Source organism: Gymnogyps californianus, chromosome 2 (assembly GCF_018139145.2).
Source record: "Gymnogyps californianus isolate 813 chromosome 2, ASM1813914v2, whole genome shotgun sequence".
Classification (NCBI taxonomy): domain Eukaryota; kingdom Metazoa; phylum Chordata; class Aves; order Accipitriformes; family Cathartidae; genus Gymnogyps; species Gymnogyps californianus.
In genome coordinates, this window is record NC_059472.1 from 35,210,774 (window position 1) to 35,222,181 (window position 11,408).

Below are 11,408 nucleotides of genomic sequence, written 5' to 3' on the forward strand. Positions count from 1 at the left end.
GTGGGACATCGTTGTGTGGGAGGGACGTCACTGTGTGGGACATTGCTGTGGGGGTTACTGGAGTGTGGGACATTGCTGTGAGGGGGGAGACACTGCTGCGGGAGACATCGCGGGTCAGCACTGTGTGGGTCCCTGCAGTGTGGGACACGACTGTGTGGGCTATAGCTGTGTGGGACATGGTTGTGTGGGTCACTGCTGTGCGGGACATCATTGCATGGGACATGGCTGTGTGGGACATAGCAGTGCAGGACATTCCTGTAGCGGACATCACTGCGAGGGTCATCGCTGTGTGGGACATCACTGTGTGAGATGTGGCTGTGTAGGTCGCTGCTGTGCGGGACATCCCTGTGCAGCACATCGCTGTGTGGGACATCACTGGGTGGGTCACTGCCACGCGGATTCTGTGGGGAACATCCCCGTGTGGGGGCCATCGCCTCGCAGGACACCCCTGGGGACACGCACCCCTCCCCAACTCCCGTTCCCCCCCCACCCCGAAGCTTTGCCGCTGCCCGGGGCCCCTCGGGGTAGGGGCGGGGGGGGGCGGCCGGCGCGGTCCTGCCCGGCCCTGCCCGGCCCTCCCTGCCCGACCGGGCAGGGAGGGCCGGGCAGGGCCGGGCAGGACCGCGCCGGCCGCCCCCCCCCCCCCCCCCCCCCCCCGCCCTCTACGCCCCCGCTCCCTGCCCGCCGAGCCCGCCCCGCTCCGCCGGGTGCCGGTGGCGGCCGGAGCGCGTAGCGGTGTCCAGGATCTTCACGTCGGGGCGGCACGGTGATGGGCGGCGGGGCGCTATCGGGAGCGCTGTGGTTGGGGTTGCTGTGGGCCGGGAGCGGGGCCGGGGGGAGCTGCTCGGGAAAGTGCTGCGAGGGCCGGGACGCCGCCTGTGTCGGCGAGGGATGGAGGGAGGGAGGGGGCTACGGGACCTGCTACTGCGACGGAGGATGCCGGCGAACCGGAGACTGCTGCCACGACCACGGCCAGGCGTGCCCGGGTAGGTGCCTCCGCCCCCCCGCCCTTCCCGGCCCTAGGGGGGGGGTCGGGCTGGGCCGCAGCCCGGAGTGAGCCCATGGAAGGGGGGCGTGGGTGGGTGGGGGTGGGGGGGCGAGCTGAGCGGGGATCCCCCGGGCACTCCCCCCGTCCCCCCGTCCCCCCGTCCCGTCCCCCCGTCCCTTTCTCCAGGTATAGTTAGCTGGTTGCCTGCCGGTGCTTTGCGGGCTGGAGGTTTTCCTGGGGTTTGGAGATGGGGCATTCGGTAAGGGTCTCAGCTGTGAGGGGGCTCTGCAAGGCCAAATTCCTCCCCGGTATCACCGGCCTCGGGGCGAGGGCATGAGCAGGGACCAGGCTGGGGCTGTGTGAGGGTAGCAGCAGGCACAGAAATGGGAAGAGAGACATTTGCAAGGTTTCTGGATCAGCTGTAGTACAGTTTGCCAGGGGTTTGCCAGTCTGAAGTTATTTTCCCTCTAAAATGTTATGTTACTTACTTTTCACTCATGCTTATCCCAGATACACATCGATTACAGTGGGGATGTAGGATTACAGAGACAACAGGGAGATTTATTTAGCACCGTCTGTGTCTCTGAGCTGATTCCTCATGTCTTGCCAAACAAATATCAATGAAATAACTGGGGAAGTCCCCAGGGTGAGGTTTTGTCCTCATTTCTAGGGGCAGGAATCAGCAAGGATCCACCGTCAAGGCAGGGACTTCAAAATGAGCATAGGGGAATGAGTGAGAGGGTCCTCTGCCAGGCTGCGGGGCAAGACCTGGCTCCCAGGGGAGCAGTGGCAAGGAGGGGAAACTGGCCCAGTTCTACCAAACTGGACCCAGCAGCCTTGTAGGCATTTACACCCCCTCTTTCTGTGGTATTTCTACCCTTCGCAGTCTTCACAGTTTTTCCTCCCTCCCTCCATCTGCGACGAGGGGGACAGCCCTTGCTTTACAGGTGCAGCACGAGTATGCAGACAGCCTAACGTCTCTTCCCAGCTGGCTGGACGCACGCCAGCCTACAGCCAGAAAGTCATGAGTCTCCGCTGCACAGTCCTGCTAATTGGGGTGTATTTAGCAGGCTCAGCGCCGCGCTGACGTAGCCACATAGCTTTGGGACCCAAGCTGGCTTGCATCTGCCTGGTTTGGGAAGGGGGAGTACAACTGTCAGGTGGTGTAGACCTGTCCTAGGTGATGCAAAGCTCCACAGAAAGACTCAGCAGAGCAGAACTCTGACCCCAGGTCTCCAGAGGAAACATGGTCAGTTCTCTCACTGCTACATAATCTCTCCAGAATAACAGAAGGGAAAAAAACATGCACCACAAGGTCTGACAGAAGGTAGCATCTTTAAAACTAGCATTTTTTTAATATATTGATCTTTCATTCAGGAAAAGCAGTAGGGGGAGAACTGACAAGATGCTTGCTTGTCATATAGTCACAGCATATTACGTCTTTTTAGTAAATCAAATGATTTTTAATATTCAAGTATAACAGGAGAGAGCTAATAAAGGTGCGTAGTGTTAGCATTAAAATGGAGCTGTAATCCGATAAAAATTTCTATGCTCTTCAAAAAAGAAGCTCAAACTTGTGCTTGAAAAGTTCTAGTTTAGACACTTTTCTTACCATGACTTCTGGCACGACTTCTGGCACCTGATGATGCCTTATTGTTATGGAGATGGTATTTTTTGTCTCAAGCTCAGTGGCGGTTGCCTCGAAAGGCATGATGTGTTGGTGCACCTCTCTGTGGTGCCCTGCGGGGGCAGTGGGTGCTCTGGATCCAGGCAGCAAGACAGGGTCTCAGTGAAGTCTGTCTGTCTCTCTCCCCCTCCTGCACCAGAGCTGGAATTTGACAGTCTCTGGTGGCCCAGTTCAGGGAGCTAAACCTGCAGGAGACTATTTCTGTTTTCTCTATTGCCCGTTTCTGGCTGGTTTGACTCCCTGCACTGCCTCGCTGCCCAGTTGTGCGAGCACCAATGCTAGTGCAAGCAAAGGGAGCAGGACGTTTTGCATGGGTGTAGCATGGGGGGACAGGACTTTGGCAGCCTGGCGAGGTGGTGCTGTAACTCATACATCCCACAACTACAAAACTGATCACAAGTAGTCATTCTTTTGAAGGCAAATGATCATATATACTTTCTATTGCAAGCAGCCAGTGAGTTATGTTTTGTATAAACAGAAATTCCAAATAGTTCCAGTGGGAATTTGTATTGACTTAGACAACTATGGCTGGAAATTTTAAAGTTGTTTTTGTTCCTGTTGGATGTTGAGGTCCCACCATTGAGTGTTTCTAAATTCTGTCCATGTGTTCAGTGACACCAAGTGTGTTTATTGGCATAATTCATTCTGAAATACTGTTTTGAATGTGGAGTTCACAAATTTAAAACAGAAATGTGAAGAAAGGTGACCAGTGGTTCTTGTTTGTCGGCCTGTTCGCCACTCATGATTGCAGCACTGGCTGAAATGACATTTCATCCTTTTGCGAATATTTAACAGGACAAAGTAATTGGGGAAAGTGTAAAGTGCCTCAAGTATATATAATCAAGAAATGTATTAGGAACAACACAAAAACAATGCTCCAAAATAACAGAAACCACTGAAAGGAGGGGCGTCCTAAAGCTGCCAACGCCATGGTTAAATTCTGTCATGCCTAAAAATCGTGGTAGGTCTGGTACTTTATAAATAGATGGCTCAGCAGAAGTCCGTGGGCTGCTGAACCTAGGTCCAAGGGTTTTTAAATAAATTTCCTTACAGGTCTTTTAAAATAAATTTCCTTATAGTTCTAACAATGAAGAAAGGATATTTTTGTACATAGAGAGCATTTTAAATAGAAACTACTGTACAATGAGAAAGCCTGAAAAAGGAATGACCTCGTCATTTGAATGGAAGTGGTTACTGAGAAAATCCACAGATCCTTATACATTACAACATATGTTGTGCAGTGATTCAGTGAAGATACCGTAATCCTCTTTTTTCCAGAGATGGGAAAAAATTAAATAGAGTGTGACTCAGAAAAAAAACCATGATTCACAGTGCTGTAAATGAAAAAAAAAAAAAAAGTCCTGACCACTCAAGCTGTGTTTCATATGATAGCAATGTAATTTTTCTGTGTATTTTTGAACTTCCAAGTGTCTCATTAGCTTCCACATTTTGGTATGTACCTGAGCACAAATCCTGTCCTTCAGATTCCTTTGACTTGCATCCTTCTCGTTGTTTCAGTGAATCATCTTCTGCCATCATTGTGTTAAGTAAGCTGGACCAATAGTAACGTAGACAGAGACCGTAAAGATGTAGCTATGGGTCCCTGATACTTCTTTTTGTATTTCAAGAGATGACGCCGTTCCTTTTGTGTCAGCTCTGGGACCCATTCTCTGTCATGCTGGGGAATTTGACATCTTTCCAATGAGGCACAAAACTGATGTACTGTCCCTGAATAGTTGCTGGGTGCTGACTGCAAGAGCGACGTTATTATCCCACTGGCTAAATTCCATTCTAGCAACCCAATATTCTTATTATTCCACGTGACTAAGGCAATTCATACTTCTTGTTCTAAATCTTGATGACCATAAAATTGCCATGTATTGCTGCAGATGACCAATATTTAACTGTCAGATTGGTTTAATTCCAGTAAGATGTGAAGTCATCGCTTTATTTGTAATGCAGCTACTCAGTTCCTTGGGGAGTTTTCTGCATGGAAAATGTGATGTTAGACCTGATGTTATCTGCATATCAAGGTGCTAATAGGGGATTTAAATTATGTGGAAATTCTTACTTCTGCAGGTCATTCATACAGCCAACTTGGAAGAGAGTCAACAGATACGGAAACTGGGCTAGATGACACTGTCCTTTGGGTACTCTAGGTAGAACTCAGATGTGTGATCAGGCATTGAAGTCGATGCTTGTATTATTAAATAAAATGGGGCCAAGGACTGGACTGTTTTCTGGCCCTGTGGCCAGGTGGCAAAGACTGTGATGTCCATACTACATTTAGCACTTGTCCTGGCGATCCCATGGCGGGGTCTAAGACATTTTTACTATCCCTGGTTTTCTTTTTTCCTAGTTCAAAGTGCTTGAAACAAATGTCTGAGGGTTGTGCTGCAACATGTTAGAGTGGTGCCTTCACGGCCACAGAGGCTGTGTCATGTGCCTTGGGGTACCTAGATGTGGCTGAGGGCAGTGCCTGGTTGGTGCAGTGTCAGGTATCGGCATGTGGCAAAGGGAGCCATATGCTTTTTCCATGTTATTTTCCAATGCTGTTCTACAAATCGTACCCAGGGGCTGTCTGGGAAGGCGTTTGTCAGTGAGTAGAAGACAGTGCCAGAGAATGCTAATGGTTAAGCAGGGTGGACAGCTGGTAGCCCAATGCCCAGGGCTGCTCTGTGATTCTGTTTCAGTGGAGTTCCTTAGGGCGTGGGATGCAGCATCCTCGGCCACTCGTACGCCTGGCGCTGCTGGGCCACTCAAAAGTGGGCAAGTTTGGTCAGAACAGGTGCACAGTGAGAGGAAAGGAGGGAATTGTAATAGTGCGGTAAGAACGCCTGCCGGGTGGCCTCTGTCAGGGGTTTTATCTGCTTTATGATGTCTGTAGTGCTCCAAGAAATTAGGGATGTAGTGACAGAGCAAAGCCAGCAATTTCTCTGTCTTATGAAAAGAGTCACAAACACCAAAGAGGTTATCACATTTTACTCTTTCTTCCCAGTGTCCTGTATTGGCAGAATCCCAGAGGGCGTAAAATATTTTCCTGAGAGACTAGTTTGGTCCCATCACTTTCCTGCAACACTGATACAAGTACGTAACTAGTGGTTAAGCTGTAAAGCTTCTTGGGGATTTAAATTGTAATCAGGAAATATAGAAAAAAAAAAAGATCGAAAACATCTGATATGTTCCATTACAAGCTAATGGGAAACAGCATACATGGGAAGGGAAAAAGCTTCATTTAACTAGACAATGAGAGGCATGACCCAAAACAATTCAGAACCAATTTAAGATAGCCCAACCATTGATTATAACATATATTTTGTACCATTCTCTAAGTATCATGTTGAAGACCTGCCATTATAAAGGAGTGATAAGGCAAAGTAAAATGTGATTCACACTACATGGAAAATAATTTTAAGCTTATTTGCAATGTGCAATGAAAACAAGCCTTTGAAGAACTGTGGAATTTCCGTAACAATAAGAAACTCTAATTTTAACATAGGCACCTGTAGGTTTTTATAAGACACTATGTGCTAGTATTTCAATGCCATGACATTAATTATAACTTTATGAAAAAGCAAGCCCATCAGAGGACAAAAAGCAGCTAAGGATATTGGGGAAAGCAGCATGGAGTAGTACACAGTGCTGCAGTGGTTTGACCGCTGGTCTCGTTTCAGTTAAGGGAAGCTGCAGACACGGCCCTTCCCTGCTCGCCCAGCAGCATACCACGCACGCACGGGAAAGCTGGTACCGCCGCTGGTGTCCAGGCAGAGGACGTTCCCTCTGGACACACACACGATGAGAGGGGAGGCGGCCTGGAGGAATGCGGCTGCCCAACCTGGAGCACCTACCAGGTGGCCTCCAGGAAAAGAGACTACTGGGAACGGACCACTGGTCAGATTAAATGTCCTCGTAGGCCACAGGTTGAGGACTACTCGTGTAGGGAACTGCCTGCTTATCCTCAGAGGATTCTTCCTCTTGACGGATGCCCATGTGCGAGACATTTTTCTTACCTGTTCTTTCACTGCCTTGCCTCCTGAGGCTGTGCAGACTTGAAGTTCCTCGTTGGAGGGGTTGTGTTTGTTCCATCAGTAAGCACCCAGAGATCATCCTCATCCAGCCCCTCAGGAGTCAGCACTCAGTACAGTTTTGAAGAGCTGCAGTATGCATTTTGACTACTAAAAGTGAAATTGTTAGGCCACACAGTTTTCAAAACCTGGGGCTTGGTGTTCCTGGAGATGAGGCTAAGGAAAGTTCAGTTTCATGGAAACATGTGAAACGGCTGTGTGTTTTTTAACTGTTGTGTACTGCGTTAATGGACAAATAAAGTGAAGACTTGTGCATTATGTAGCTTCTTACTCAGGAATAATGTGTCCATCACCTGTTTCTGTATTCTCGGAATCAGGCTGCAAAGCCTTTTCTTCCAGAGTAGATTATTTGTATCCACCTGGAAGATATCTGGCATATTGTCCATGCTTACATTAGCAGGGTTGACACAGAGCTACTGTTTTGCCAGAATATAAATGAGAAATGCAAGAGAAGGGAGAATTATAGATCGAAAAATGCGTATCATGCTTAATATAAATGAGAACTACAAGGAGCATGCCATCATTATTAGATGTACTGCAGAGAATAAAATAAGGAAGGAAATGGCTAGTGGATAAGAGATATGATAGATATGAGCATTTCTGAGTTTCAAGACAATATCGAAACTAAGAGATGCTTAGTCCATCATTTACACCTCTCCTGGAAAGGTTACAAAAAGTGACGAACGTGAAATAAGGGCTCATTCTCTACATAATATGATGATTTAGTTTTTTCTAAAGAACCTGCGTGTTATTTAATCAAAAAGGTGTCGAAGGCCATAAACTGGGCTAAAGGTTTCAACAGTTGCCAGAAAAATGCCACAGAATACAAACCAAAGCATTTTTCTTTCTTTCTTCATCTGAGACCTTCAGTGAGCTTACCTAATATATGTGAATTTAACAGATGAAGAGAGAAGTTCTTTGTACCTCTGACTATTAGGCTGGGTTAGGAAAGACCAAAGGTACAAATGTATGGTACCTGTACTATTGATGCTCTGTCTGAAAGAAATGCAGTTTCTTATGATTCAAAGGTTATTTTCAAAATAATGGCACTTTCCCCATAATGTTTTGGTCAAGTTCAGAGGAAATTTGTGATCCGTGAGAACTAAAATTCAAATATCCAGTGGACTATTCTATAGTTGGGAATGAGCAAAAGAGGGCCTTAAAATCACATTTTTACACATTTTATTTAGTACGTTTAAATATCTGCATTGTTGTAAAGCTCTAGCTGTGTCAGTAGCTATACAGACACAGAAACACAACTCTACACACGTCCCTGCATTGTTCTGAGACTAAACAAAACCAAAATTATCACCAAAAATTGTTTTTGCAGCAAGGACCGTGGAGCAGGACACCCTGTGTTAAAACAGAGCAACAAAGCTGTGGCAGTGGAACTTATTTCAGTGTTGAGGAAAAGGGGTTAGAAATCAATGTGAGGGGAATCAAGAGGGCTGAAAGGCTTCCTGAATTCTGCTACTTTATATTCCAGCCTTTAAACAAACTCTGGTGGTGTAGGAACTGCCAAGGTAGGTCAGACCACCCACTGGTCTAGATAACCCATGAGCCGGTCTCCTTCAGGGCTAGCGCCGTATGCTTCAGAAGAGGGTACAGAACCCCACAGCTGTAGCGAAAGGTTTCCATGAGGAGCTGTTTCTTTCTGGACAAGGGATGGAATAGGGAGCCAAGCACTGCAGGCAGGTTTGAATGTTAAATTTGAAGATGCAAACTCCTAGAAGAGCATTTAAAACCCTATAAATAAAAGTATGTCAGAAAGAAAAAACAGACACAGTCTTACTACTCAAGCTTTTAAAAGCAATTAGGATAAAACAGAAGTCTTTACTACTAGTTATGTTTTAATACTGCTTTGCAGCTCTTCCATGCATTGTGGGGGAGTGGAGTCACTGGAGTGGCTGTGCAGAACAATGTCAACCGGATCTGCGGATACGTAGGCGCTACGTACAACAGGAACCTAAAAATGGTGGGGAACCTTGTCCTGCTCTAGAGGAGAAGGCTGGCTGTCTGGAATACCTGACTTACCAGGGAGAGGACTGCGGCCATGAACATGGTATTCTCTCTTTGATTTATCTGTACAGTGCGCCCATTGGGGCCTTCATAAATTTTACTGATGTCAATGAACAGAAAAAAAAGCATCTATCTGCAGCTAGCTGGTTAAAAATGCAACTGAAAACCTTACTTTCTACTGTTATATTGCTCTTTATTCTATTCTTATATTTTTTCCCAACTCAGGCTTCTCTTAATTTCTATTAAGTAAACAACTAAGCTGCATGCATTCCTTCAGTTTCTTGATTTAAGCCCCTCAGTAAGTATCAAATTATCTCTGTGCAAAGTTAGAACAGAAATTCAGTACGAAACAGGAAAGAGAGCTCCTTGTAGGATTCCAGCACATCCCGTTTCCTCACAGACTAGATGGCACACATTTCTAGACACATTTCTTCTGAATAAGGAGAGAGCTTAGCTGTAGGGAATGGGGTTGAGGTCTGATGTTGCCAACATTTTATCACTTTTTCAATAAAGTCAGTCAGCATCACCATCCACAAGCTCCTGATTCATTCACTTACTGTTACAGTAATTGAAATATGACTCAGCTGTGTCTTGCTGCCTTACCGTAACTGTTTTCTTCCTCAGTCCCTGCTTTCATAACTACCTCTGAATACGGTAAAGAAAGAAAACGACGAGCAGCATCTTCTCTCTGGCCTTCAGACAAAGAAACAGCTGGGTAATCTATTTATCATATGCATGTGGGTCATCTTGTTCAATAGAAAATAGCTGGCTACAGAGAAAAATGTAATTAAATTTGCAATAATTAAACAATAAGCTATAGCTTGTACTGTTTTTCTCTCCTGCAGTTCATGTGCGTGTTCTAGATGTTGTTTTTTATTACTTGCTAATTGTCCTGAATTAGACATCGGGGTCATGGCAAATCTGAGGATAGCTGCTTTTGAAAGCAAACAGTAAATAATGCTAAACCAAAGCCGAATGTATCCGTAAGTCTGAGAAATTAGACGTAGGTCTCTGAACAAACAAAATGGGCTGAATGTGATTGGTCTCAAGAGACTTTTTTTTAAATTAATTGACACATGCAGTAAAAAAAATTGTTTGGTTACCAGTAGGGACGGTTATGAAGTTTAAATTAGGCTATTACTGGGTCTGTAATGCTCATAATGCTTTGCCCTATGCTACTTTCCCCAGAACAATAAAGCCCATTGGTATTCTTGAAGTCTCTTTTCCATTTTCTCTCTTAGCAGCAGAGAAGAAAAAATACAGGTTACTGAGATTTGTTTTTTAATGTAGAACACAGAACACAACCAGACAGTGAGATTATACATAAAGCACTGGACTGGGGCATGGAATGAGAAATAGTTTGCATAATGTTTTTAAGAATCCATTAATTAGGTTAGGGGCAGAAACAGACTTGTTAGCAATGATGATGTCTAACTTGCACTTCACAAATACCACCCGTATGATATGTAAGTACATTTAAAATGTGTACCTAGCTTGTGCTTTATCTATCATAACTAATTTAGTACTTTTCCTTCTGAGCAGATATTGTGTGGAATTTAAAACAGAATCACTTTCACACCACTGTGCTTTGGAGAATCGGCCATACGCTCGATGGATGCAGTACCTACGAGAAGGACATACTGTGTGTGTAGCTTGCCAGCCTCCAGCTATGAATACTGACACGCATCGTTGTTCTGGAGATGGCCATAATGCAGATGGGTAAAGAAAGCCATTTTTCTGCTATCTCTTCTGTAGCAAAACCAAGTACAGAAGTTAAGACTTCTCAAGGTCTCACTAAAAGCTGCATTTATTATACCTAAAAAATGAAACAGCTCATATCACTTGTAGAGCTCAGAAGATTACCCTTTCAGTTCTCACAGAAATTGCTTTTAAAACCTAGCTAAAATCGGGAAATAATTTCAATAGTTCAGTGCTTTGAACACTTTGTTTTACAGAAGATGCAACTTCTGTAGTGCAAGAGGTCTTTTTACAGCTATGGGCACTTTTGCTTAAAAATGGTATTTCCTGCCATAATCCAAACCTGATTTCAGGTTTAACAGTGGTGGATCAGTACTCCTCTCAAACCTATACACCTGCTTTCTAGAACAGTAATTTTGAAAGTAGACATTTAATATTGGGAACAGATTTTTATTTGATCTATACATTTATTAATATGCATACTACTTAATACCTGTATTATATAATATAATATATAATTATATGGAATATAATGCCTGCTCCAGAAAGCATTTTAAGAGCTAGATGAACTAATTAAAGTCTTACATTATTAAGCAAATCTAATCTTCTGACATGTTATACAACACAACCTAGTAACATGAAATATACAGTTTTCAGTGTTTTAATTCCTCATTTATTGTCACATTTCAGAGGTAAAATCTTACACTGGGAAGCAGTTGGCAACTCTCAGTGCCAGGGAACCTGGAAGAAGATTCGGCAACTGGAGCACTGTTCATGTCCCCTTGTGCATAGCTTCATTTTTACATAAAAGTTTAAAAGACCTTTAAGACAGCAACAACAAAAAGATTAAGAAAACACCAATGCCAAGAAACCTACATCTTTCTGCTGCATTTTCTGGAGCCTAAACAAACTTTAAAGGAGTCAGAACTTT

At 45.0% G+C, this 11,408-nt stretch overlaps 1 protein-coding gene across 1 annotated transcript; it reads left to right on the plus strand.

Annotated features, from left to right (window-relative positions):
- Positions 1–769: 769 nt before the first annotated feature.
- On the plus strand, positions 770–11,285 carry SBSPON (somatomedin B and thrombospondin type 1 domain containing). Its single transcript, XM_050892567.1, has 5 exons — positions 770–986; positions 8,628–8,822; positions 9,404–9,494; positions 10,322–10,498; positions 11,168–11,285. The coding sequence occupies exons 1-5, from the start codon at positions 770–772 to the stop codon at positions 11,283–11,285; spliced, it is 798 nt and encodes a 265-aa protein (XP_050748524.1).
- Positions 11,286–11,408: the final 123 nt, after the last annotated feature.